This window comes from Chelonoidis abingdonii, chromosome 24 (genome assembly GCF_003597395.2).
Source record: "Chelonoidis abingdonii isolate Lonesome George chromosome 24, CheloAbing_2.0, whole genome shotgun sequence".
Classification (NCBI taxonomy): Eukaryota; Metazoa; Chordata; order Testudines; family Testudinidae; genus Chelonoidis; species Chelonoidis abingdonii.
Window position 1 is genome coordinate 6,000,673 of NC_133792.1, and position 26,916 is coordinate 6,027,588.

General features: G+C 57.5%; 2 protein-coding genes and 1 long non-coding RNA gene across 5 annotated transcripts in view; all 3 read left to right on the plus strand.

Moving 5' to 3' along the window:
• Nucleotides 1-1,023: 1,023 nt before the first annotated feature.
• LOC116824668 (uncharacterized) lies at nucleotides 1,024-19,466 on the plus strand. The gene is made up of 11 exons (XM_075060687.1): nucleotides 1,024-1,398; nucleotides 5,620-5,797; nucleotides 6,687-6,918; nucleotides 9,072-9,166; nucleotides 11,501-11,697; nucleotides 13,431-13,509; nucleotides 14,460-14,638; nucleotides 16,553-17,260; nucleotides 17,708-17,926; nucleotides 18,286-18,349; nucleotides 19,422-19,466. The coding sequence occupies exons 1-11, from the start codon at nucleotides 1,217-1,219 to the stop codon at nucleotides 19,464-19,466; spliced, it is 2,178 nt and encodes a 725-aa protein (XP_074916788.1). The 5' UTR covers nucleotides 1,024-1,216.
• Nucleotides 19,467-20,584: 1,118 nt separating this feature from the next.
• On the plus strand, nucleotides 20,585-25,100 carry LOC142045903 (uncharacterized). 2 transcript variants are annotated; one of them, XR_012654810.1, is made up of 4 exons: nucleotides 20,585-20,825; nucleotides 21,542-22,012; nucleotides 22,704-22,768; nucleotides 23,414-25,100. It is a non-coding gene; the product is annotated as an uncharacterized LOC142045903 (long non-coding RNA). The 2 variants fall into 2 exon arrangements; XR_012654811.1 differs by lacking the exon at nucleotides 21,542-22,012 and having other exon boundaries at nucleotides 20,585-20,829.
• Nucleotides 25,101-25,555: 455 nt separating this feature from the next.
• Nucleotides 25,556-26,916, plus strand: part of TMEM141 (transmembrane protein 141) — a 6,689-nt gene continuing 5,328 nt past the window's right edge. Inside the window, exons 1-2 of one of the 2 annotated variants that reach the window (XM_032780157.2) lie at nucleotides 25,643-25,758; nucleotides 26,408-26,474. In XM_032780157.2, coding sequence (XP_032636048.1) covers nucleotides 25,705-25,758; nucleotides 26,408-26,474 — 121 coding nt within the window. In that variant the 5' untranslated portion in view covers nucleotides 25,643-25,704. Of the gene's footprint in view, nucleotides 25,759-26,407; nucleotides 26,475-26,916 lie in introns of both variants that reach the window. The other variant, XM_075060547.1, reaches the window with a different exon arrangement.

The following is a 26,916-nucleotide window of genomic DNA, read 5'->3' on the forward strand; positions in this document are numbered from 1 at the left end:
GAAATATTGGATTCCCCTCTACATTATTTCCTTAATGTATATTTCCATCCGCAGGCGAGAGTTGGTTTCCAGTGTTTTTGTGCCTATTGTTACAGGGGTGTTCCCCTTTAAGTATGGCATGACAACAAAGCAACTGACAACTACCATAACTAACTGGAGCAGCTAAGGGCCTTCCCTCCCCAGACAGGGCTTCCCTTTGATTGGTGGCATGAGACATCAATCTTCTGTGATCTGAAAGGTCCCTCTGCCCCGGAATGCTGGCAGTCCTGAGATGTGTACACACACTGGCCCTGGGGCATTGGCTGCAGGGAGCCAGGCTGAAAGGAGAAAGGAACAGGCAAGGCACTAGGAAAAACTTAACAGGATGCAAACTCCTGGGTTTGCACTTTCTCTTTCCTGGCTGTGACTCTGTGACTGCTGCTTCATAATCCACCTAGTGCTACAGAGAGAAACAGCTGGGAGAAGGGGCAGGGGAAAGAACAGACCTGGGGGCAAGTGGCTCTGGGATTGCTGAACCTCCGCTTGATGTTTTCTACCCAACTGGAGGTTCTAGGGCAGCTTTATCCTTTCCTTTGAAGACTGCAGTGAGTTCCTGAGTGTGGGTTTTGCTCCCTTCATGGTATGTATATCTACACACCCTAATGCAATCACCTAGCTACCCTGGTAATCAGACCCAGGCAGCACTTATGTGGGCACCTGGCTGCAGCCAGGATGGGCTAATGAAACGTCAATGAGCTGGAGAGAGATCTGGAAGAAATGCAGAAGGAGCTGGAAATGACCACTGCCCAGGTCATAGTATCAGAGGGCTAGCTGTGTTATTCTGGATCTGTGAAAGCAGCAAAGAATCCTGTGGCACCTTCAAGACTAACAGACGTTTTGGAGCATGAGCTTTCGTGGATGAATATCTACTTCGTCGGATGCATGTAGTCATGCATCCGACGAAGTGGGTATTCACCCACAAAAGCTCATGCTCCTAAATGTCTGTTAATCTAGAAGGTGCCACAAGATTCTTTGCTGCTGTCCAGGTCATGTTTGCTCCCATGTCTTTTTCAAGGAGGAAGATCACTGGAGTCCCTGGTAGCAGTTCTGTCCTGTCAGCCACCTGCCTGGATGAAGCTTTGCAGCTGGTTGACTCGACATCTCTGGTGGCTCCCATAGATCCTGGCTTCTTGGGAAGTTTGCTCCTGATCTTGTTCCTGCTGAGGACGCTGCTGAAATGTGCAGCTCCTTCCCCCTGCTGCTTTCCCCAGACCCACAGCAGGTGCTGCAGGCTGTGCAGGGCCTAGTGGCTGACCTGCACAAGGACAAAGAAGGCATGCTGGAGGTTCTCTTGGGAGACGCTGAGTGCGAAGAGTATCTGGGGGCTCTTTGTAGACTCCTGGCAGCTCCCAAAGTGAGGTGAGTGAGTGAGTGTGGGACTACTCCCCATGTACGGCGTAGTGGGGATAGCCATGTGACATGGTGTGCTTTTCTGTGACTCCCCTGCTCGCACACACCGTCCGCTTCTATGGCAGCTGCTTCTAACGAGAGATGGACCCAGACTGGGCCCTCCTAGCCTAGCACAGCCAGATCCACCCTGCCTCATTCCATGTGGTCCCTGATTAGATGCATTGACTAAGGCAGGGCAGTTCTGATGCAGGACACAGTGGTCTTCGGATCTGTGGGGTTTAGATTAGCTGACCCTTGCGGTCCCTTCTGAACCTATGGTTCTGTGATTCTCTCCAGCATGTGATGGGAATTCACTGTTTTATCATTTTCCGTTAAAAAATAAAACAGGAACATTCCACCCACAAAAAGTCCGTAAAGGGATGCTAAAAGGGCAGAGTGAAGTGCTAAAACATCAGAAAATGCTGAAGATCCATTTGTCCTGGTGACCTTAACTCTGCCCTTACTGTGTCTAAATTCCAGTTCAGTCTTTAACCAGATGGGCCTATACCATTTTAGACAGGCTCTTTGCCTCATTCAGCTCATGAGATTGCTTTAAATCCAGGGGACTTTAAAGACAATACAGTTGGACTCTGTTTATTGGCCTGCTGGGGTTTGCGAAATCTTCCAGCTCCTCTCTGCAGCCACTAAGAGACTTGTTTTCCCCACGTGACAGTTGCCAGTCTCAGCTACTCACATGACTCCAGGAGCTGGGGCTGTAAGAAGAAAACACTAACCATCCTTACAGGCAGCATGGGTCCATAGTGAATAAGGCAGGGGACTGGCTCTCCATAGACATATATGTAGTTACTGGAGTGTAAATCTAGAGTAAATCCACATACCCGCCAGTGTGTGGAGAGCATGTTGGTACTTGCACTGGGCGGGACAGAGGATGTGCAGTGGAAGATATGGGGGGAGGGGGAGTTAGCAGTTAAACAGGACCTTGAGCAGCCGCCCTGTTCACTGAGCACAGTCAAGCCTAAGCCTTGATCACCCCAGCCAAAGCCAAAGGAACCAAGGGAAGGATTCCCCCCAAAGCCTAGGATGGGGGGAGGGATAGCTCAATAGTTTGAGCATTAGCTTACTAAACCCAGGGTTGTGAGTTCAATCCTTGAGGGGGCATTGAGGGGGCCATTTAGGGATCTGGGGTAAAAAGCTGTCTGGGAATTGGTCCTGCTTTGAGCAGGGGGTTGGACTAGATACCTCCTGAGGTCCCTTCCAACCCTGATATTCTATGATTGATGTGGGCCCCACGCTCCTGCCCTCTAATCCCCAGACCCTGTGTCCCACAGAGACTGCACAATGGGCGCCTCCCGCTCTGCTGTTTGCTCTTGCAGGGTTGTGACCAACCCCCTTAACAGGCCCTGGGAAGATAAATGGCTCCCATTGGGAGGGCAGCGTACACGCCCGTTTAGGCTGTTACAGCCGGTGCACAGCTACAAAGGAAGGCAAACAGGCTCGGAGCTTGGCAGGCTCTGCTCCAGGCTGTGAGGCTGCCATTCAGCCCGAGAGGGGATCAGACCCCAGCCAGTTGGTGGGGGCTGGGCCTCTTGGAGCCACAGCCTGACCTGTGTTTCAGTCTCTGTGCAGTTTTGATGGCAAAGCCCCAGACAGCTGCCGAACCCTCGTCTCCCTTGAGCCCTGCTGCTCAGTTGTTTGGCACAGCTGCCGGCTGGCACCCTCCGCGCCTGGCTCTGCACTAGCTGGATTCTCCCTGGGCTTTGCGGCTGCTCTGTTCTTCCCGGCCGGGCTGGAAACGCTCACAGCTCCCTCTCCCCACGGCTGATCACTGACAGTCGCGTAACGGCATTAAACCTAGGGGCCTTAACCTTACTGAGGCTGCTGCCGGCCATTTCAGCGCAGGCCAGGCCAGCCGCAGGACAGGAAGAATGGTGACTCCAGGCTGGAGGCATGGGAACGCTGGGCACCACGCTGGCACAGAGACTAATGACCTCTGACCTCAGTGCCCCTGCAGCAGCCTGTGTGGGAGCTGGAGCGTAGCGGGGCCGTATCCCATTGGGCGCTCGCAGTGCACCCAGGTACCATGTGGGGCAGCACCCCAGCGAGGGGCCCCATGTACCAGGTGGCTTAGACAACGACAAAACAGGTATTTTCTAACCCATCGCCGGCTCCAGTGCAGCCCTGGCGTAAGCAGGGGCAGCTCCCCTGAAGACAGTGTGGGTTACGCCTGCTTGCAACAGGGCTCAACTTGGCCCCGTGTGGGTTTTAGTCATGCAAAAAATCAAAGTGTTTTGAGGCTAAAATCCCCGTGCGATTCTGAGCATTATTCATCCCTGAGCAGCGTCCTCCCCATCCCTGCTCTGAGCGCGCTGCTGGGGCGTAACGAACAGGAGTCCGGCTCCTGTGTGTCTTTCCAGTGGAAGGGGGCTGTCCTCCCCAATGGGCCAGTCCATCACTCTGCACACTACCGGCTTGTCACTCACTCCTGGGCACCGTCGCTATGCCAACTTGACCTCCGGCATCGATGCAGCTACGTCTCTGGGAGCTGTGCCGCTGTAGTCCCATAGTGCAGACAAGCCCACGGACCCTGCCCAGGTGGGTGCCTAGAGGTGGCTGTGCCTGCAGAGCAGGGCACCCACTGCATCGGGGCACTGCCATACTGCAGGAGTGCACAGTAGGCACCTGGTAAGAATTTACACCAAACCTCTACAGACCCTGCCCCCTAAGAAGGTGCCCCACTGTCCCAGGCGTGGGTCTTTCTCATGGACTCCAGTGCTTAGTATTACTTATGTACAGTGTTGGTATTACGGTAGCACTAGGACCCCCTCTCATGGATCAGGACCCCATGGTGCTAGGCGCTGTACACAGATAGAACACAGGCTCTGCCCCACAGAGTGGCCAGTCTAAGTAAGCTCTCCTTGCCTCCCCAGGAGGGTCCAGAAATGGTACCAGGTACTGAAACTTCACAGATAGAAGAATCATTCATTGCTTTTCCTCCTTCCCTGCCCTGGGTCACTGTCTGTCTCCTTTCTCCATCCTGTTTGGATGGGCTGTCCGATAGCTTATACAATCTGCAGACTCCTCCCAGCCAGGATCCTTCAGGGGATGGGTATACGGTTCTAATGGGCTTCTTGTCCCCCTCCTGCCTTCCCGGCTAGAAGTCACTGCGTGAGGGTAACAAGCTTCCCAGGTCTCAGTCAGGTGCAGGGCCTGGCACCTCTTTTCATGGTGGCACACTGCCCTGGCACCACTGCTGTCAGTGGCATTTCGTAAGGCAGGCAATTCTACGCTTGCATGCAAAGCGTGAGCTCGTCTGTATGGCGCATGCGAAGGCAGGCTGTGTGGCAGATGCCACTTCGGGCTAGGAATGGTATTGTTCTTGCTGGAGCCCTGGCACCTCTTTCCTGTAGTTTCAGGAACCCATCAGCCTGCTGCAGAAGGTGCAAAGTTCAGGAGCACGCCATGGTAACGGCTGTAACTCAGCGCGGGGGAGCCAGGCACTCAGCCCTGAGCCACCCTCCAGGCTGGGTTTCCCTGCCCTACACCACAGCAACCAGCATCAGCCGGTCGCTCAGCGCGTCCTGCCAACGCCCCACTCCTGCCGAAGTGAATGGAAATTGCAGATGCTCAGCACCGCCCAGGGGACCCTGCAGGATCAGCCCTAACTGCCCTTCTCTCTCCTCCGCCCTGATGTCAAGCTGCATTACTCAGTTTCACTTCAGTTCCCGCCCCACCCTGCCCTCCCTAGGAACCTGGTGCCATGGTGTCGCTAGGGCTTCTGCCTCACCCCAAGGCCCAGCTGAGAAATGCACCCACAATACCCCGGATTTACCACTTCGAGGATGTTGGGAACTGTAGTTAGAGGGCGCTGCTGGGGCCTAACGCCTCCAGTGCAGGCTGGCAGTGCAGGGCTCTAGTGGGGCTGAGTTCAGTTGAAAGCGGTATAACATGCACCCATGTTTCTAAAATATTAGGCCAATTTGCTACAAAGCCTACAACCAGATCAAATAAAACCCAAACCTGCAAACGTGAATCACTGCGCTTAGGGCAGGTTGCATCTTGCAACGACAGGCCAGGGTGTCCCCGGCCCTTGCACGGTTGCACAAGGAGCCGTTGGTGCAAGGGTCTCATTGCCAGCACTCTGCTCCGGGCTAGCAGCACCCCTGGCTGTCTGCCAGGCGGGGGTGGGACATGAAACAGCCCCAAAACCTGACTGGCTCTCTCCTGGACCAGGCTGTGCAGCAATGTCGCCTACATCCTGGGCACCATCGCCGAGAATGAGAGCGGGGCAGCACACCTGGTGGCACGGGCAGGCTCGGGCTCCGAGCGGCTCCTGGATAGCCTGAGCGCCATGCTGACCTGGGACGACCCAGAGGCTGTGATGAATGCGGCAGGTACCCTGGGCTCCCTGGTAAGGAATGCTCTTGCCCTAGGCAGTAGGTTGGCATGGGGCTGGCATCCCAGATGGCTCCAAGGTTTGTGTAGGAGGAATCTCTCCTTGGAGGGTCCTATTGCTTGAGGCTCCTGTCCATTCGCAATCCCCTGCCAAGTCCATTCAGGGATTCAGCTGGTTGAGCTCAGCACAGGCAGCCCCTCCTTCCAGAGCCACTGGCCTGGCTAAGGCCTCACCTGTGCCAGCCTCTGCCAGCTTCCTCTGGGGCATAGGCTGCACCAGCCTGCAGGGCACAAGGCTGGGTTTTGCAATCCCACCCCTGGCTCACAGAGCAGCCTGAGTTCCAGGGTGCTTTGAGCTTGTGGCCTCAGACAGAGCAGGGGTAGCACCTCAGCACTCAGAGAGGGAGAGCCCTGAGGGGCAGTCGTACGGCCTGGTGCACAGGTAGGGTGACCAGACAGCAAATGTGAAAAATCAGGACAGGGGATGGGGGGTAATAGGAGCCTATATTAGAAAAAGGCCCCAAAATCAGGGCATCTGGTTACCCTATGCACAGGATTCATTTCCCTCCTACTTTCACCATACCCAGCTCTTGCACTTTGAGATCTACAGGTGAGAAGTGCAGTGTTTTTACACAGGAGGTCAGGATCATTCTCCTCTGTTGTACGTGAGGGGAAACTGAGGCACAGATCAAGGATGTGACTTGCCCTAGATCACAGTTTGCCGCAGAGTTGGGACTAGAACCGAGGTCACCCACCCAAGTCCCAGACTAGTGCTAGATCCACTAGGCTATGACAGGAAAGGGGAGGTTATGCCCCAGATAACCTCTCCCCCTCCTGAGTGTACACACCCCAACCTTCCATTTGTGGCTAGCAGGTGTTCCCCTGATTCCCATTTTCTCCCCAAGGCGGAAACAGGTCCCAGCCGGCAATGGCTGCTCCAAGCCCCGAAAGCTGACGAGATTGTTGAGAAGCTCATGGCGCTGCTAGGCTCGGCTGACGAAGGCACGGCAAGCAACGCTGCCCTGGTGCTGGCCCGAATCGCCGGCTCCCAGGAGGGCTGCGTGAAACTGCTGGGCCACCCCCACTCCCAGCACCTCCTGAGACAGCTGATCGCTTCCCTGCAGGCGGAGGAAGCAGGTGGGTTGGGATGAGCCAGGGCTCTGTGCCTGGGGTGGAGATAGGGAGGGCTCACGGGGGACCAGAAAGGGGGTGGTGAAAGGATCAATGAGAACATAACAGATTGTACAGATGGGCCAAAGCAGGGGAAGGAAATGGGACAATCTACAGATGAGGAGGAGATCTCTCGTTCTCTCTATCACCATCTCTCCATAGAACTATCTAAGGGTCTGTCTGTCATGGGGACCTGCCTGGCTGAGATAGTTTTTCAGAATAGGTTTTAAAGGCTCCACCTCCTCAAAACCCCCAAGACAGCCACAAACCAGAAGGCTGAGCTGCTCATTCCAGGCTCAGGTGCACCCCTCTCTGCAGGGGTTGGTCCCTGCCTATGCAGAAGCAGAAGCAGAAAGCAGTTGCCCCATGGCAACATTTCCCCATTCTGGGTCCAGGGATTTTGAAGGGGAGGAGTGAGAAGTGGCTGGGGCTGGAGGAGCAGCGGGTCCACCCTGCATCTGACTGAGACCTGGGTGGGAAGTGAATTCCAGAGCCTAGGAAGTATCTTCGGGAGCAGCCCTGGTCAGTTGCCCAGCCCCTGACAGCGGTGTTTGGTCCATGCTGAAGGGGGAAGTGGTAAAATCCCCCTACTACAACAACCCTCTGTAATATGGGGGCTTTGTCTGTTCATACCCCCTTGTGGTGAGAGGGGGCACTACGCCAGCCTGGCTTTGTCCCCGTCACCACCCCTCATTTGGTGTTTGGCAAGTCCTTGTTATGACTTGGTCAGGTCCTCAGTAGTCTCTGTCCCCTTCAGAATGGCAGGGAGCCAGAAGTTCCTTGGCTCTTGCAGGGCTAATCAGCCCAAGGTCACCTCGGTTTAAGAACTTCTTCTCCAAAAGCCCCTGGCTGGAGTAGGTAGGGGAACCCAGGTCCAGCCACTCCACTGGGTTCCCGAGCCAGACCCATCCTGCTCACCCCCTTGCTGCTCCCGGAGCTAGCTCCCACCTCTCCTCCTCTGTGGGCTTCCCCAGCCTCTTGTCTGGCCTCTTTGGAGCATGGGTTTGTCTGGCAGCTTCTCACCACCCCTGCTGGAGCACTCGTCTCTCTGCACTCGCCCTGCAGTCCGTTGATCCTCATAGTGGCCATGGGGCAGCCGATCAGCTCTGTCAGGCAGTTGCTCCAATACCTTTTGGCCGCTGAACCAGCATGGGGTGTATAGACTGCGGGACATGCCTCCAGCTTCCTAAGATGTACTGTACCTGGGAAGGAAAATCCCTTCCTGACCCTGCCTGACAATCAGCTTGTGTCCTGAAGCATGAGGGTTGCGAGTCCTGGTTGATTTTGTCCTAGCTAATGTTGCTGAAGATTCCGTCCTTAGTCCTATAACTGTCTGACCCTCATGGGATTCTCTGGTGCAGTAATATCCTGCAGCAGCCAGTTCCACTGGGCCATTTTACGATGTGTTGTTGAAAAACATTTTCTCATCTGCATGTTGAATATGTTGCCTTTTGTCATTCTCCATCCTGGGCTATAGCTGGAGGGCTGGTGATTGTGATATGAGTCCTGAGGCTGGGAGGTCTAAGATGGTAGAAAATGGAGAAATATGCCCCTCCAGAGAGACAAAGCTCAGTCAGCTGGCTCAGTGGGAGAGTGCAGTTTTGATCAGGGTATGAATTTTAACCATACAAATGAGCTTTTAGGATGATTCTCCTAGTGAATGAGCAGGGTCCCCAAGCCCTTTTCTTAAACACGACACACACACAATAGGGGATTGTCCTAAACTTCAGCCCCTCCCTGGAGTTTGCTTCTATTGTTAAGTATATCAACTCTCTAGGAAGGGCTGTACTAAGAAACAGAGAACCTCAGACCAAGCTTCTTCCTGGTGTTTGTAGAGTTAATGAGACTGACCTGCTCTGACTGCCAGGGTGAATCAGCAGCACAGCTCTGCGGGCTTCTACAGCCTGAAAAATGGCCACACCCCCATCACTAGTGGCATAAGCAGCCAGTTCTCCACCAGGTAACCTGTAGGGGACCCCCAACCATGCAGAGCAAAACTGTCCAGCCCCCATCCTTCACATCTGTCTTTCCTTCCTGTCCCCTCCCCGCCTCCACGCGATCCTGGGTGCCGCATGAGAGGCATTTGGCCCTTGATGAGTCTCTTCCTATTGGGATTCTAGGCTGCAGCATGAACTCTGCCTTCACTCTGGGGCGCCTGTGTGATACGGACCTTGGCCTGCGGCAGCTCTTTGCCCTCCCTGAAGTCTCCAGCATGGTAAGAGGAGAGGCAGGTGAGGGGACAAACCATGGGGGTGAGACCTGCTCCCCCAGCATCTGGGGTGGGGGGAGACTGTCTAGAATGCTGTGGGGCCAGGAGCAGGCCACAAGCACTGTCCATGATAGAAACAACACAGAGATGCCACCACAGGACCAAGTGGCATGATAGACATCTGTCAGTCACATCTATAGCAGCCACCTGTGCTGTTTGCAGCACTGGCCCAGGATCTCGCAGGGAAGAGCAGGACTAGGGTTGCCAGGCATCCGGTTTTTGACTGGAACACCCGTTTGAAAAGGGACCCTGGCGGTGCCGTTTGGCCATTAAGAGTCCGGTCGGCAGCTCAGCGGGGGCCCAGGGCCAAGGCAGGCTCCTTGCCTGCCCTAGGTCTGAGCGGCTCCCAGAACTGGCCCCCAGGTCCTTGCAGTCCCTAGGCACATGGACGGCCAGGGAGACTCCACATGCTGCCCCTGCCCCTAGTGCCGGTTCCATGGCTCCCACTGGCCAGGAACTGTGACCAATGGGAGTTGCAAAGGTGGTGCCTGCGGGCATGAGGTCAGCGTATGGAGCCTCCCTCTCCGCCCATGGAGCTGCAAGGACCTGGCTGCCGCTTCCTGGGAGCCACGGCAAGTGCCCCTGGGACCCTGCTCCGCAAACCCTGTCCCAGCCTGGAGTCCCCTCTTGCACCTCAGTCCCCTGCCGGAGCCCACATCCTGCAGCTCCCAACACCCCAACCTCCTGCCCCAGCCCTGAGCCCCCTCCTGAACCCCAAACCCCTCATCCCCAATCCCACCCCAGAGCCCCGAGCCAGAGCCCTCACATCTCCCCAAACCCCAACCTCCTGCCCCAGCCCAGAGACCCCTCCTGAACTCCAACCCCTCATCCCTGGCCCCATGCCAGATCCTGCACTCCCAGCCAGAGCCCTCACCCCAACCCCAACCCCTGCACCCCAACTCCCTGTCCTAGCCCAGTGAAAGTGAGTGAGGAAGAGGGAGAGTAAGCGACGGAGGGAGGAGGGATGGAGTGAGCAGGGATGGGGCCTCAGAGAAGGGGCAGGTGATGGGCAGGGCCTCGGGGAAGGGGCGGGGCAGGGTGTTTGGGTTTATTCAATTAGAAAGTTGGCAACCCTCGCAGAAGCAGGGGGTGGACTTGGAGTCCAGGGATCCTCCGCTCTGCAGCCCTTCAGTGCGGCTCCTTAAATCAGCCAGAAGGGGCCCCCAGAGAGTAACAGGGCATTCTGTGTCCTTCCCAAATCCACAGTCCCAGCTGTGCGCCAGACTTGGCTTTCCCAGCAGCACTAGGCTGCTGTGCAGCCGGTATAGCAATAACCCCTGCTCGTCCCTAGTGCCATTCCCTGGAGGATTTCAGAGCACTTCACAGGCATTCATTAGCCCCACAACTCCTGGTGATGGGGGGCAGTATCATTAGCCCCAGTTTACAGCTGGGGAAACTGAGTCACAGAGCAGGGGAGTGCTGCACCCAAGGTCTCCCAGAGAGTCAGGGTCAGAGTTCAGGACGCCCAGCCCCTGTTCTAATCACTGGACAACTCGGTCTGTACAACATGTGCTCTGAAAGGAGGATAGTTTCCAAGGAGAAGATTTGGGAGAGTTTCCCCAGTGGCTCTGCGTATGGCGTTTCCAGCTCACATACATTCAGCAGGGGATGGCACGGGTGCCACTTATCCTGAAACTAGGGCACAGGCCCAGTGTCCGTGCTGTGGCCCTTGTCCTGTGAGAGCAGCACACAGCTCGGTTCCAGGTTCCTGCCTCGAGGGCACAGCACGGGGGTCTGGGAATGGGAGCCGCTCCCCTCTAAACTGCTGGGATGCATCCAGGTCAGTAGTGGTTCCCATCGTGCCCTTGCCCTCTGCCATGTGTTGGGTGGGGGAAGTGGAGAGGTGTCTCCACCCCCAAAACTGCTTCGCTGGCTGGCAGTCTCCGGCTGGACTGCGTGGGGCTAGCTAGTGCCCCCCTTTTGGCCGGTCAGGTTGGGCAGAGCAGCAGAGCAGCGGGGGGGGGGGTAGGGGGTAGGTTGCCCTGCAGCTGCCATGCTGTGCCTGCTCTTGGCACAAGCAGACAGCACCTTTCCCCAACACTCATTTTCAGTGGCAGCCTGGGTTTCCTCTGGGCACTGCTCCACCCTGGCCCGGCCCAGCCCCCTAGGCACATTGGGAGACAGCCAGCAATGGCCTTGCACAGCATCAAGCCGTGCTCATGCTGTCCAGCTGGACAACCACTGGGAACCCAACACAGGCGCAGTCGTGGGAGGAGGCTGGCTCTGCCCCCAGCAGCCGCTGCTCGAGGACCAGGCACAAGGGAGGCGTTTCCTTTTCAGATCCATGCCCTGGTGTCCATGATGGCCAGCACAGAGGCAGGAGGGAGCCGGAACGCCTGCTTTGCTCTCAGCTGCCTGGCTGCCAACAAGGAGGGGCATGACCACGTGCTGCAGAGCCCTGCCTTCCCCCGGGCTCTGGATACGCTGTGCCGCCTGCTTCGCACCGAGGAGCAGGAGTCCTCCTGGTTTGCTACCATGTGGGTGATGCTTCCCCTCACGCTGTAAGGGGAGCCCGGGAGAGCAGGGTGGAGGGACGTCTGAATCATCCCGTAGAAACGGCAGGGGCGGTACAGAGCTGTGGCACAGAGCTCACAACAGGGCACCGGGAGTGCCTGGCACAGAGCTCACAACAGGGCACGGGGAGCGCCTGGCACAGAGCTCACACAGGGCACTGGGAGTGCCTGGCGCAGAGCTCACAACAGGGCACGGGGAATGCCTGGCACAGAGCTCACAACTGGGCACTGGGAGCACATGGCACAGAGCTTACAACATGCACCGGGAGTTCCTGGCACAGAGCTCACAACAGGGCACGGGGAGTGCCTGGCACAGAGCTTACAACATGCACCGGGAGTGCCTGGCACAGAGCTCACAACAGGACACGGGGAGTGCCTGGCACAGAGCTCACAACAGGCACCGGGAGTGCCTGGCACAGAGCTTACAACAGGGCACCAGGAGCGCTTGGCACAGAGCTCACAACAGGGCACTGGGAGTGCCTGGCACAGAGCTCACAACAGGGCACCGGGAGTGCCTGACACAGAGCTCACAGCAGAGCACAAGGAGCACATGGCACAGAGCTCACAACAGGCACCAGGAGCACTTGACACAGAGCTCACAACAGGGCACTGGGAGCGCCTGGCACAGAGCTTACAACAGGGCACGAGGAGTGCCTGGCACAGAGCTCACAACAGGGCACTGGCAGTGCCTGGCACAGAGCTCACAACAGGAACTGGGAGTGCCTGGCACAGAGCTCACAACAGGGCATGGGGAGTGCCTAGCACAGAGCTCACAACAGGGTACTGGGAGCACATGGCACAAAGCTCACAAGAGGCATGGGGAGTGCCTGGCACAGAGCTCACAACAGGGCACCGGCAGTGCGTGACACAGAGCTCACAACAGGGCACTGGGAGCACATGGCACAAAGCTCACAAGAGGCACTGGGAGCACCTGGCACAGAGATCACAAGAGGCATGGGGCACGTCTGGCACAGAGCTCACAACAGAGCACTGGGGGTGCCTGGCACAGAGCTCACAAGAGGCACGGGGAGCGCCTGGCACAGAGCTCACAACAGGGCACCGGGAGTGCCTGGCACAGAGCTCACAAGAGGCATGGGGAAAGCGTGGCACAGAGCTCACAAGAGGCACGGGGAATGCCTGGCACAGAGCTCACAACAGGAACTGGGAGTGCCTGGCACAGAGCTCACAACAGGGCACTGTGGAGCACATGGCACAGAGCTCACAACAGGGCACTGGCAGTGCCTGGCACAGAGCTCACAAGAGGCACGGGGAGCGCCTGGCACAGAGCTCACAACAGGGCACCAGGAGTGCCTGGTGCAGAGCTCACACACAACAGCCAGTGGGAGCCCATGACACAGGACTCACACAGCAAGGTCATGGGAGCTGATTTCAGTGCACCATGGCCCAGGCATTTGGGAGGCTGGAATCCAGCTGGTGGGTGGGAGCATCACTCAGGCCTCACTTCCCATTTCTTCTGTGAGCTCCCATTTCATCCACTGGAGCCTGCAGTGCCTCCCTGGGTGACCGGTGGGCGCAGGGCGAACGGTCCTTCTCCACTGCACAGTTGTGTTCTGGTTTATTCTTTGGCTCGGCCCATAGCTAAGCCCTCTCTCTTCGCTTGCCCCCCCGATCTATGGGGGCAGCCCCCACCCCCCCGCTGGACACGACCCATAACAGCCGCCATTCATGTTTTCTAGGACCATGCGTGTGCTCGCCAGCCAGCCCAAGGGGGTGATGACACTAAGAGAGCACCCAGAGCTGGAACTCCTCCTGCAGGTACACTGTCACCAGCCGACAGGGGGCAGCAGCTCAGGCTGGGCCACATTCTGATCTCAGCGATACTGGGGTAAAATCAAGAGCACCAGTTTGAGATCTCAGCACTGTCACTATATTGACTTGGCTGGAGTTACTCCAGATTTACACCGGGGAAACAGAGATAAGAATCAAGCCCCTGGAGTCACTTCAGATTTACCAAGTTCAGAATCTGTCCCACTGTGTCATTAAACAATTCTTAATATGAATCCCTTGTTTTCCAGAGTATCCCAAATGTGCTAGGTGCTGGCTAAACACAAACAATCCTGCCCCTCCCCCATGCCAGCTGACAGTCCCCTTGACCTCCCCTCCCAGCTCTATTCCTTCAGTCAAGTCCAGGACGTTTGTGGGGGGAGGGCTGGTCAAACATTTTCCATCAAAACTCTTTTTTGACAGAAAATTGGGTTTTCTACTAAACAAAATTGTGTCATAAGAAGTGGCTCCTTTTCTAGGAGAATTCTGATTTTTTATCAAGAAACTTAAAATATTTTTTTTTGGAAACATGGTCATGAGGCCTCATGGGAATTGTAGTTCAGTTACCTCACATTTCTATTCTCCTCAATGGGCTGGGCTCCCTGCCTGCACTGCATATCTGATGATGCACCTCGGCAAGGGACTCCCATAATGCCTCACCCGTCTTCCAAGTAGGGGACCTTGTTGCATCATGGGTGATGTAGTCCAATCAATGAGCTCAGGCTGTAGAGAATGGAAGCATAAGACTCCTAAAGTACAACTCCCATGAGGCAATGCTGCATCATTTCCAAATCAAAAATATTTTGGTTTTGAAATTTCTGCTGGAAAAAAAAATTTCTATGGAAACTCCCCATTTTGTGTCCAGCTCTACTTGTGCGTTACTGTCCACACTGGTGCAAGGTACTGGCCACATCAGTGAAGGCAGCATTTTCTCTCCGCAGGAAGTGGCTGCCTCAGAGACAGTAGGACAAGAGCTGCTAGAGGAAGTGACTGGAACCCTGGCCAAGCTCCAGCGCCTCCCGAAACCCCCGCCACCGGACGTCAAAGTTCTGGATTCTGGTTCCATCCAGGTGGCCTGGGAAAGTTTCAGGCCTCAGAGCAGCCTTGAGGTCAATTACAGGTGATAGCATGAGAGTCCAGCATCTGCTAGGAATGCACTGAGCAGAGCGGGGTGACTTTGACCTTGGGTGCAGGGATATAAAGTGTAATGAGAAGGAGCGGAGTCTGCCTGGCTCACCATGACCCTACGGCTGTCCTCTACACAACCCCCTAGAGACGAGTGCTGTTGTCACGTGTGGCTCTGTAGATCTAGGGTAAATCATTCTCCTGGATCTATGGGCCTGATTTGGAGCTTCCATTGGGTTTACACTAGTAAGACTTCAGTGGAGTGATGCTTGGTGTGACTTGTTTCCCCCCTTTAAGATGCCACCTGATGTGCTGAGATACCACTGAGCCCTCCTGTTCTGCCAGCCTGGGCCCCCTTTAACCTGTCCTGCTGAACCAGGCTCTTAAGCTTCCTCTAGCGCGCAGAGGCAGGACCACCCCCAGCTGCAGAATGACGCAGACACTGAGATCAGCTCTGGGAAGAATCAGCTTAAGGGACTTGCCCCAGCACTCAGGAGCCCATCTCCCTTGGAGTGCAGACCCAATCCGCCTCCTCCCTCAGTGTGGAGGAAGCTATGCACTGCCTCTTACCCGCTCACCCCCCAATTATGAATTGAACAAAACGGGTTTCAGAATAAACAAAAAACAAGTTTTTTTAACTAGAAAGAGTAGATTTTACGTGAGTATAAGAGATAACAAACAGAACAAAGCAGATTACTAAGCAAATAAATCAAAACATGCAAACTAAGCTTGATTCACTAAAGAAACAGGTTACAGAATGTAATTTCTCCCCCTAAATGTTGAATTAGGCAGGATGCAGAGTTTCTGTAACTCGAAGTTCCATCTATTTCTTCTTATAGCCTGGACCCCAACTCAGTCTGGACTCTCCCCTGCCCTTCCCTTCAGGTTAATTCCTTTGTTCCTCTGAACACTTTCAGCAATCCTCCTTTTTGGGTAGGCGATAGAGGATAGTCTTCTTTGCCTTCCTCCCCACCCTTAAATAAGATTTACATAAGGCAGGAATCTTTTGTTTCCCAAACTTGACCCCCCTTCCCTTTCAGTGGAAAGTTACAAGAAGTCCAAAACAATGTTCAGTATCAGGTGACAAGACCACCTGATCTAGTAGTGTCACAGTTACGTCCCAGGACACCTCCCAACAGGGAGAGAGATTAGTATCTTCATTCTTGTTGTTTCTTCCTGGTGGCTCATCAAATCTGATGGCCAGTCAACTGGTGGGTGTCTTCCTAATACACACCCACGTGTAAATGTTACATAGTCCATATGCCTAATTTTAGATACAGAAAGGATACTGCATACAAATTGGATAATCGCATTCAGTAAATCATAACCTTTCCAATGATCTCTTACATGAGCCATCTTACATGAAGTATATCTCAGTTATGTCATATCCATATCATAAGCATATTTTCATAAAGAATATGGAGTGTAATGTCTCACTTGGGTTATGCAACTGCAAGCGGAATGCGACCTCCTGACTCCATGGTCTCCAGTGGGGTGTCGGATTGGTGGAAGTGCCTCCTGCGCTAGTTTTACAACCCATTTACACTGAATGCCTGATTCTCCTCTCAGTGACCCCAGCAGAGTTACTCCTGATTTACACCCATGTCAGTCACACCAGAACCATGCCCCTGCCGTGTCACTGTCCACTCCCGTTCCCAGCACGGTTGATTGAGGCCCGCTGCCATATATGACTGACCCTTTGCGCCACAGCTGGCTCTCGTCACACTGGTGTAAATCCAGAGTAACTCTCTGAAGGCCATAGAGCCACCCCTGACCGGTGGGGCTGAGAGCAGAAGCTGCCCTTCTGTCCGCAGGCCTAGCGTGTCTTTGGGTCTAGACTTGACTGACCTGAGAAGACACCATGTTCTCCTCTGCTGAGTGGTTCTGTTATCTCCTGTTGTGTCTGCAGGCTCTACGAGGGGGGCGCCCTGCTGTACCGAGGACCAGCGCTCAGCTATGCCTTCGCGGGTGGCATGCCATGCCGGGAATACCGCTTTCAGCTCTGCCTTGAGGCGAGGGGTGACCAGGGGCCGTGCAGCGATGCTACGGTGCTGCCCAGAGAAGAACTGGTGCCCAGTTGCCCCTTGGACTTCCATGTGACAGCTCGCACGGCCACCCAGTTAAAATTGAGCTGGGCCCCTCCAGCCGAGTCCAACGGCCCCATCAAACACTACACCGTGTACAGAGAGGAGGCCCTGGTGGGCTGCACCCCAGAACTCAGCTGTGTTGTGGGAGGCTTGGCCCCTTCCACGAGCTACAGGCTCAGTGTCTGCGCATGCACCAGCAAAGCCCAGGGAGAGAAGGCCACCCTGCTCACCAAGACCATGTCCCTGAAGGGCCATGCCCCGGAGAGGTTAACCCTCGTAGTGCTGGGGCGCAGTGAGATTTTTGTGAGGTGGGATGTGCCCAAAGCGCCCCTGGGACGCTTCTTTAACTATGAGCTGTGCCTGAATGGGGAGGTGGTATACCTGGGCACAGCGCGCTCCTACATGGCCCGCAGGCTCAGGGCCAACACGGCGTACACCTGCACTGTCAGTGCCCTCACCAGCGCAGGGCGCTGCGTCAGCCGGCCAGTCACCAAACGCACGCCCAGGGATGAGTACAGCGATGTCAGCAGGTGAGATCTCACTCTCGTGGCCACACGGTGCCCCTGGGGCAGACCCCAGTTGTCCCCAATGCCACCGCCCTGAAAACATCCCTGCCTTGGCCAGACCCACCACCACCCTGGTGCTCTTTTACCTCTCTTGGCATAGCCGCCACCACCACCTCCACAACCCTCTACCCTACTCAGCGCTACCATTATGACACTGCCCCTGCCTATGTCCAGACCTGGCCCTAACCTGGCCATGTTCACCATAGCCTCCATAGTGACACCCGCATCACATTGTGCCACTCCCTTTGTGCCACTCCTTCTGCCCTTTCTCCTATACTCAAATTTGGCTTGCCCGCCAGCCAAGCTGAGCCCACACCTTTCCAGGGGTTGGTCTGACTGGAGCTAGGTTCTCCAGAACCGTTCCCTGAGTCTGGATTTAAAGCAGTTCTTGTGTGTTGCCTGCTCCCCTAGATGCCATTATCCCTCCCCGGGGAGCAGGCAGCCTGCCACAGCCTCAGCACCCAGCGAGACTCCAGAAGTCCCTCAGGAGCCAGGAAGGGGCAGAGGCAATGCAGGGGAGTCGCTCAAACCTTCCCCTGCCAGGACCCTGAGAGCCCCTCTCCTGCTGAGAGGAAGGGCGAATAAATCCTGGGAGATCAAGAGCAGCGCAAAACCCACTGCCACGCCCAGGTATGGCTCGGTGCTGAGCAGCTGCTGCAGGCGCTCTGGCTGGGATCTCATCCATGGAGCCCTGCAGGTGGGAACCAGGGGAGGAGATGGGGCAGACAAGACACATGAGGGGACCCCATCACCCCAGCGCACTGCCTAGGGCACAGGGCACGGGAGCCTGCTGCCAGTTCCAGGGTCATCGCCGAAGCATGGCTGGAGGATCTCACCCCATGCCATGGCTGGAGGGCAGAGCGTCAGCACCTGTGCCCCCTTCGCTCTGCCCTGACATGCCCCTGGGGTTAGTTGCATCACTGTCCCCATCCCACCTGAGGTGGTTCCACAGCCTGGCGCTAAGAGAGCTGCTGTGCTTTCTCCTCCAGGAGAGACCCTTTGTCCCGCTTCAGAAGGCCAAGCCAGGCGACGCGAGCTGCCGGCCCCTCCAAGGTGGGTACGGGCAGCACCCCACCCCCATGCCCACACAGACAGTGGGAACAGCTCAGGCCAGGAACCTGAGACCCCACAGGCCTGATGCAGCCGGCGTGGGGGCTTGGCTCAGGTGCCCGGTGGGGAAGGGGAGCAGCTGGTGTCTGACACTTCTCCATTAACCATCCCCAGGGTTCTGCTCTGCCCTCCAAAGCCCTGGTCCTGAGACCCAGGGCCCGTTCAGGGACACACCCAGCTAGGAAGGCCAGCTCGGCCCAGAGAGTGTAAGACCTGCTGGTGCCAGTGCAGAGACGAGAGTCCTGGGGCAGCTCGGCTTTGTGTCATGGGAGGACGTTCCGGCCAGTCAGCTCCCGGAGGCCCAGTTCAGCCGGGCCTTGCTGAGAGCCACGAGCACACGGCCATGCAGGATTTGGGTCCCAGGGAAACCAGGGCATGCTCTGCCCCTGGGGCATGCTCTGCCCCGATGCCTCCAGTGACTGCTGTGGGTCACTGCTGAATCCCCCAGTGCCAGGGAGCAGAGTGAGACCTTTCCTAGTGCTGGTGTGTAAACAGGGTGAACAGAAAACCCCCACTCCATGCACCAACCACCCCTCCCTTGCGTCTCCCTTCTCACCAGGCTGCCCCACTTCCCAGGCAGCGGGCACCTGACCCAAAGAGCCTCCCCAGGCAAAGCGCGCTTTGGTCCAGTGGAGAGAACAGCTCAGTCAGACCTGGGACTCTGAGCAAAACACTCTTCCCAGAGGCACCAGCAATATCTGTGCCAGTGCAGGGGGCAGCATGTGTGTGCGTGTGCATGTGTGTGTGCGTGTGTGCATGCGTGCGTGCGTGCGTGTGTGTGCTCTTCACAATGGATAGCATTGCCCCTTTTCCAACCCAAGCAGCCAGTCAACGTGTGGGGGCTGGGGCTGTTCCCGGGGTGCCAGGCGGGTATTTCTCTGATGAGCGGTGCCAAGAAAGGCACAGGGCCCTGCTTCTGCAGACACAGGAGGATCCCAGAACAAAAGGAGCAGGTTCTTAGCAGCCTCTTTAGCCACCAGACCCTAAAGCTCTCGCCCTCTCTCGCTTTCTCCAGGTCACGCTGTGCTTACCAGCTGCTGCTTGGCCTTCCTCCTCTTAGCCTCTGCCCCCTCTCTCTCTTCTACCTCTTCTCAGTTTCTGGGTGTTCAGCCTTCCCTCACACAAACACCTCCCTCCCCCCCGCCCCTTCCCCAGCCAAACTCCTGGGCAGGGCGCATGCCCCTGTTCTCTTAGGTGGGGGGGCTTCTGGTCAGCTCAGTTATGTTATGGTAACTGACGGATGCGTCACCCCCAGACTCCAAGAGGTTTGTGATCTATGTAGTCACCAGGACCTCTCAGTGTAACACTGCGTACATGTGCCTGTGTGTGCATCCCTGTGCACTTGTGTATACAATGTGTGTCTACAGGCTAGTGATCTGCATACATGTGGGTGTATCCCTGTGTGTTGTGTGTGTGTCTGTGTGCGTGTGTGTGTGTGTACAATGTGTGTCTACAGGCCAGTGGTCTGCATGCATGTGGGTGTATTCCTGTGCGTGTGTGCGTGTGTGTACAATGTGTGTGTACAGATGAGTGGTCTGCATGCATGTGGGTGTATCCCTGTGTGTGTGTGCATGCGTGTACAATGTGTGCATACAGGTGAGTGGTCTCCATGCATATGGGTGTATCCGTGTGTGTGGGGGTGCATATGTACAATGTGTGTATACAGGCGAGTGGTGTGCGCATCCTTGTGTTTGTGGGTGTGCAGGTGGCCTAGGGAAAAGCCACAAGAGCACTAGTGACATTAGCTGACAGCTAGTGGCACAGAAAGAACTCCTCCCCCCAGCCCCATTGCCATGTAGGGAGGGGCTGGAGTTCAGTGCCTCCCTCCCCTGAGAAATGGGCTCCCACTTCCCAGGCTGCTGTAGCTGAGGACGCTGGTTCCTGAGCGAGCCCGTCCCGATGGGCCGGCGGGGGGCTGTGCACATCACTAATGAAGGGCAGCCCACTGTGAGAGATGGGTCAGACACATCTATGCCATGCAGGGGAGGGCTCATATGGAATCATAGGTGGCAAAAAATTCTCTGTGGCCATGGGGGGCCAACAGGCCCTGCCCCAGCTACTCCCAGCAGCCCTCCGGGCACCACACCAGGGCAGAGAAATTGCATGAGGTAAAACCCCTTTCAAATATCCTGCCATGGGGCCTTCCTGGTGTCTCCTTCTTGTCTCTCAAACAGCTGGCAACAGTCCTCCCTCTCGGGCACCCGGCTTGGCAGGGCTTACCCGGTCTGAGTGCCATGCCCGTGTCCCTTCAGCTCAGCCGAGCCCTAGAGCGGAGGAAACCCAGGCAGGCAGCCTCAGGCCAGCAGGGGCCGGGTTATGGGCACCCCCTTGTCCTTGAGAGCTTGGGGCAGGAGCAGCTCAGGGCTCCACCGGGGAGCCAACAGCTCCGGGGGCTGCAGAGGCCAAAGCCACAAACAAGGTGAGTGCCCGCCACGCCGAGCGGCTGCCCCTTGCCCCTGCACTCCTTCGCTGGGCAGCTCCCTGGCCTGCAGGGGAGCCAGCACCACACAGCGTGGGGGTCGGGTGGGGGGCAGGGAGGCAGCTAGCAACTGAGGGCGAGGTTGTGCTCAGCCTTAGGCATGCAATAAAGTTTTGCACTCCTGCCCTGGAGCCAGTCCCAGTCCCACACGGCTCCACGCTAGCATCCCTTGCTTGGGCAGGGAGATCACAGCCACGCCCTGCCCCACCGTGCCCCCTGCACACCCTGCAGTGGAGCTGACGCAGCGCTCGGCACATGACTGCAGCATGCCGTTCCCAGCCCCTGGCTCAGTCAACAGGAGCTTCCCCCATGGCAGCACGGGCCTCTCGGCTGCCCCCAGCATGGGCCCAGCTATGGAGCTGGCTCCAGTGCCAAGGGCTCTCTCTTTGGAGTGGTGGGTGGGGCTGGGTGTTGGGCAAACCCAGCCAACCGAGGCCTCCGGAGAAGCTCAGTGAAGTGGCTGGCCTGCTAATGCCCAGGCACTGCCTGCAAATCAAACAACACAAAGGCCTTGAACTGGTGCCCTGAGGTGCAAGATTCTGCTCGCTGCCCCCCACCCCGAGCTAATGGCGCTGTGACACTTCAGCTGCGGCTCTGCCCCAAAGCGGCTGGCGGAATGACTGGGCTTTGCTGTGTCTGCTCTCGTCCCTGTGCAGGACTGGCCAGGGCTGTAGCCGGCTCCTGCCTGCCGAGGAGCATCACCAGAGTCCTCGGAAGACAGCTGTGCTCCTGGGTGTATCTCCCAAGGGAAACGCCAGCCCCCACCCTGCAGTGGTACCCACCAGAGCTCTCTGCCCACAGCGGAGGGATGGCCGCGGGAATGGAGCTGGGTTTAACACTGAATGGACAAGGGAAGATGTAGCCCCAGGGAGAGGCCAACCCGTCCTGCCGCTGCTCTGCCTTTCAGATTGGCTGGCAGGACCCAGCCGGCAGGCCCCACAGCGTGGCAGCTGCCTGGGGCCGAGCATGTTGGAGCGTGAGAGGATCCAGAGGGCTCTGACGCCCAGATTCCCTGTAGGCCCCCGACGCTTCCCGGCTAACCCCCTCCCTGCGATGGGCAGGAGGCCCTCTGGCCAGACACTCCGGGGGACACTGGGAGACCAGCTGCTCGCCCAAGCCCATGGTAAGTGGGGACTCTCGGGAGGTGCTCCCCTGTGCAGCGAGACCCCAGGAACACTCTGTGTCGTACGGCACACCTGGCACTGCCCAGCACAGTCTCCGAACCCAGGGCACTCTCAGGCCCCAGTCTGTGCCAAGAGGGATCTCTCCTGTCTCCTCTCCTTGCTGGGGGGTTGTGCATTTCCAGAGGGATCCCAGCTGGCTTTACCACCTCCCTTTGGTACTCTTAGTACCAGAGCTGCTGGAGGGCCCAGCGGAGCTCAGGACACAGGTGGCAAGAGGAACTAAGGCACAGAAAGGGGAAGTGACTTGCCCAAGGCCACCCAGCAGGTCAGTGGCAGAGCTGGCAATAGACTCTGGGTCCCCTGAGCCCGTCCATATCACTAGTCACTAGGCCGCACTGCCTTCCCTTTTCTGCTCCTTCGACCTTCCCATCCTCCCTCACTGCAGACCTCTGGAGCTCCCAGTTATCAGGGCTATGGCCCAGCTTGGGGAGACGCTTTGTTCTGAAGGAAACCTGCAGTCACAGGGCAGAGGCCCTGAGCATCAGAGCTGAGACCTGCCTCGCCCTGAGTCCTCCCCGCCACTGCCAGGTCTCTGCACTCCGTGAGCAGGCTGGCTTGGCTGAGGGCGAGTTCCAGATCTCAGGGCAAATCCCCATTGCAGTAAAAGCATTGAGCGTCTGTGTCTCTCCAACAGCTCCAGAAGATGCGGGCAGGAGCAGCTGCACCTCCTGGCACCACGGCCTCAGCCATGAAAAGCAGGTAAATGGGGAGGGGGAGAAGAGGTGGGACAGCAAACAGGTGACGCTCCCCCCTGATGGGAGAGGGGAACGGGAGCCACTCAGTGGTTTGAGCATTGCCCTGCTAAACCCAGGGTTGTGAGTTCAATCCTTGAGGGGCCCATTTAGGGAACAGGGGCAAAAATCTGTCTGGGAATTGGTCCTGCTTTGAGCCAGGGGTTGGACTAGATGATCTCCTGAGGTCCCTTCCAACCCTGATAGTCTATGACTCTATTACTCAGCCCTGTGCTGGGGAGGGGGTGCAGTGGAAGGTGTCAGGAGGCTGGATTGTCTGTGAGCTGTTCCTGCTCCTGTGTCCTGGGATTGCGGCTGTTGCTGGATTCCAGCCCAACTGGCATGTACATGCTTCCCTGCCACAGCACTGTCCTGCAATTCCATGGCCCATCTCCAGGGGGTGCTGCAGAGCTCCCCTCCTGTATGGCCAGGAGTGCTTGTTTTGGGGACCAGCGACCTGCTCGCTGCCACCTCCACCAGGCCAAGCCCTTCTTGCACTGAATGAGTCCCTCTGTGCTGGCCTTGGCCAGCTTCCCGCGTGGCTGGGATATGGCCTTGTTCCAAGCGCTGAGGCTGGTGGAGATGGGTGGATTCAGTCATTTTTGCCTTCCAGGAACTGTGGCCCTTTGGATGAGAAACTGAGGCCGGAGCTGCTTGTACTGGTGGGCGCTGATATGGCCATGCCCTGACAAGATGTGGTCCTGGGTAATGCCCTGTGCCATCTCCATGGCCTGACTCAGCGCTGACGAAGGCCTAGGGAGCAGGAAATCATCCCTCGAGTCTGGATTTCTCATACAGAACTGACCTGACTTCATGCCTCCGCCTACCCGAGGGGTCCCCAGGGGCTTTACACACCCTGGCTTCGATGCCTGCAGTGAAAGTGCTTGGGATCTCGACTGTCTCCCCAGACACCCACTGGCAGAGCAGAGCAACATCTCACCTAGAGGCTGGCACCTGCTGCAGCTGCCTGCCCTGCTGCTCCTCTGCAGGGAGCCCAAGCCCTGGTGCAGGACCAGAACCCATGACCATTAGATTAGAGGGAAAGTGGAGACAGTGAATGTTCAGCACACCCCTGGCAGTGAGGGGCTCTGGGTACAGCCAGGGCGGGCGGCTTGCTGGAGATTAACACACACGCACTCACTGTGTTACTCTCTGACCCCCACTGGCCAATGACAGGGAGGCAGGGAGATTACAGACAGGGCCTGGAGGTGAGGACAGAAAGCAATGAGAAATGGGGGGCCCTAGAGGCCCCCTCGTCTCTGCTGTCCAGCCTGCGGCGCACAGGGAGGTGCTGACACTGGGCCACCAGCCACAGCTCTCATCTTGTCACACACCCAAGATTTGCCAGGCCCAGAACTCACATCCAGGACCCAGACACGACTCTCCGGGGATTGTCCCTACAGCTAAATAGCTTTGGAATAAACCGTCTCTGCTGCCGTCGAGACTGGGATGTTCCCTGGGCACAAACAACCCGAGAGAGGGTGCCCTGCAAACTCATTCCCCAACAGAGGGTGCAGCACCTTCCCCAGCACACACATGCACACGCACAAGAGGGTGTCACACAAGGATTCACCAAACATACCCGCTCACCAATTGAGGGTCCCCCTCGGCATCATCCACCACAGGCAACCCAGGCACAGAAGGCTCAGACCATGCCCCCCCCAAGCCTGACAAAGCCCCCAAGTGGGACCCCAGGTGAGGGACACAAAAGATTCCTTTTCTGCAGGAGATGGAAAACGCGGTGGGATTTGCGCTCTGGCGTGTGCCTGGCTCCTCCGGTTCTAGCTGCAGTAAATCATTTTCAGCAATAAAGGGAAAGCAGGGAGGCCCCAGGCGTGTGTGTGGAAGGGGGGTAACATTGGGACTAAACCCAGCAGCAGCAGCCCTGGGAACGGGGTGCACTTTAAGATGCCACCTATGGAGCAGCAGACGAGGCCACAGACAGATTCAGCTGCAGAGAGCACCACAGACAACACACGGTCAGCAGGGGGCGCCCCCACCCATTCAGAGCATTGGGCGCCTCCCATCAGATGGCACGTTCACACCCTTCTGGACCATGGGGTCCACATGCATGTTCCTCTGGTGACCACTGCACGAAGAACTCGTGGGCTTCGCATCCCCCACACGTGCACTTGCTCACCAGCAGCAGACACGCGACAGTCACAGGAGAGGGCGCCACGCAAAGATGTTCAAAGCTAGAGGGTGTCACATGCAAAAACACACTTACACAAAACCACACCTACACACATTCACCTGCAGAGCGTGCCAAATGTATGCAGTACAGTACTGCTAAGGGACGGTCACCCCGAGTGTACACACACACACACACACACACACACCCCGCCAGTAGAGGCCCATGTCTCCCACAAAGGCCTTATCTAACATAAGTCGTTGCAAGGCCTTATGGACAACATGCCTCACAATGAGCAGGCCACTGGCGCCATGACTCCAGTGGGACCCCTCCAGTACACGCAGTTCTGTGTATCTCGGTTTCTAGTATCAGGGATCTCAGGAGCACATACACACCCATGCACACCCGCATGCATACAACCCCCCCACGTGCAAACACACACACGTGCAAATACGTGCACACGCACGTACATGCAGAGACACACACAAGCCGACAGAAACGCACGCCTGCCCCCCCCCGACAGGCCCACACGCCTGCACCCCCCCACGCGTAGACATGCACACGGGACTGCGCTGCGGTTCAGCGAGGGGCGCCCCGGGGTGGCTCGGGGGGTCACCCCGGCCCCTTGGCGGAGCTGTGGCCCGGGCAGCCAGCCCTGTAGATGGTGCTGCTCGCCGAGCCGGGCCGGTCCCTCCCCCCCGGGCGGAGGAAGCAGGAAGAGCCGGGCAGGGCGCGCCGGGGCCCGGGGCGCGGTCTAGGGGCTCTCCCCGGCCATGGTGAACCTGGGGCTGTCGCGGGTGGACGACACCGTGGCTGCGAAACACCCGGTCGGTGGCAGGGGCTGGGCCGGGCCGCGCTGGGCAGGGTCCGGGGCAGGGCGCGCGGTCTCAGCTGCCCCGGCGGAGGGGGCTCGCGGAGCGGCCAGGCGCACGGGAGCCCCGCCGTGGGGAGCGGGGAGCAGATCGGGGCTGTGCGCTGCCCCCAGCCCGGCCCAGGACCTTGCCTCGCCAGCAGCCCCGGGCTCGAACGGGCCTTTCCCGGGGCCAGGGCAGCTGTGGGGTGAGAGGCCAGGGGCCGCCAGGGGCAGGACCCTCCGAGAAGTGGAGCAGGGAGGGGCTGGCATTGCCCTGGCACCGCCGGCTGCAGGGGTCCTGTATTCAGAGCGGGGCGGGGGCAGGATTTGCCCCTGGGGGACGTTAGGGGACAGGAGGCGGCTGAGGCGCTGGGGTCCCCGAGCCACCGGCTGGCAGGTGCTGCAGGGGGTGATGCGCGTCCGGACAGGTGAGCTCCCCGGGCAGGTGGCAGGAAGGGAAGTCAGGTGCGGGGGCCGCTCAGCGAGAGGGACCTGGGCGTCGCCATGGGCAGATCAATGGGGGACCCAAGGAGAAGCAGGTTCCGGGCGGAGACTCGAGCCCAGGGTTTCCTTGTTTGTGGTTTTCACACCATCTCATCTGCTGCCCCCAACTCCTTTCCCAGGGGCTGCAGGAATACGCTGTGTGCCAGTCCCATGCGTTCATGAAGGGCATCGGGACCTTTATCACAGGTAGGGTGCAACAGGCAGCCCTCCTGCTCCTCTGCAGGCAGACACTGCCGGGGCCACTTGACATCACAGGGTCTGGGGGGAGAGGCCAGGTTTAGGGCACTAACAGCCACCTCTCCCCCAGCTCTTTGGCTCTGCCTATTTGCTTCCCCCCTCCCCCCCCCGACTGGCTTATCCAGCTCCCAGCAATGGACAGGCTAGAGCACTGGGGTCTGAGCCAAAGCTCTGGGCATCTTCCTCTCTCTGAAGGGCTGCCCCCTCCCCCCCACTCTGCAGCATTTTGCTGGGTTTAGCTGGAGCTGCAAGAGGGACCAGTTCAAAGCCCAGATACTCAGTAAAAGCAGCGGAGAATCCTGTGGCACCTTATAGACTAACAGACGTTTTGGAGCGTGAGCTTTCGTGGGTGAATACCCACTTCGTCAGACGCAGGTAGTGGAAATTTCCA

Bases quoted from the DNA above. Each gene is read 5' to 3' on its own strand.
- LOC116824668 (XM_075060687.1), top strand. From the start codon at position 1,217: ATGTGCAGCTCCTTCCCCCTGCTGCTTTCCCCAGACCCACAGCAGGTG. The intron at 1,399-5,619 runs GTGAGTGAGTGA...CTCCTGGACCAG, and splicing joins CTGGCAGCTCCCAAAGTGAG to GCTGTGCAGCAATGTCGCCT. The intron at 17,261-17,707 runs GTGAGATCTCAC...CTGCTCCCCTAG, and splicing joins GAGTACAGCGATGTCAGCAG to ATGCCATTATCCCTCCCCGG.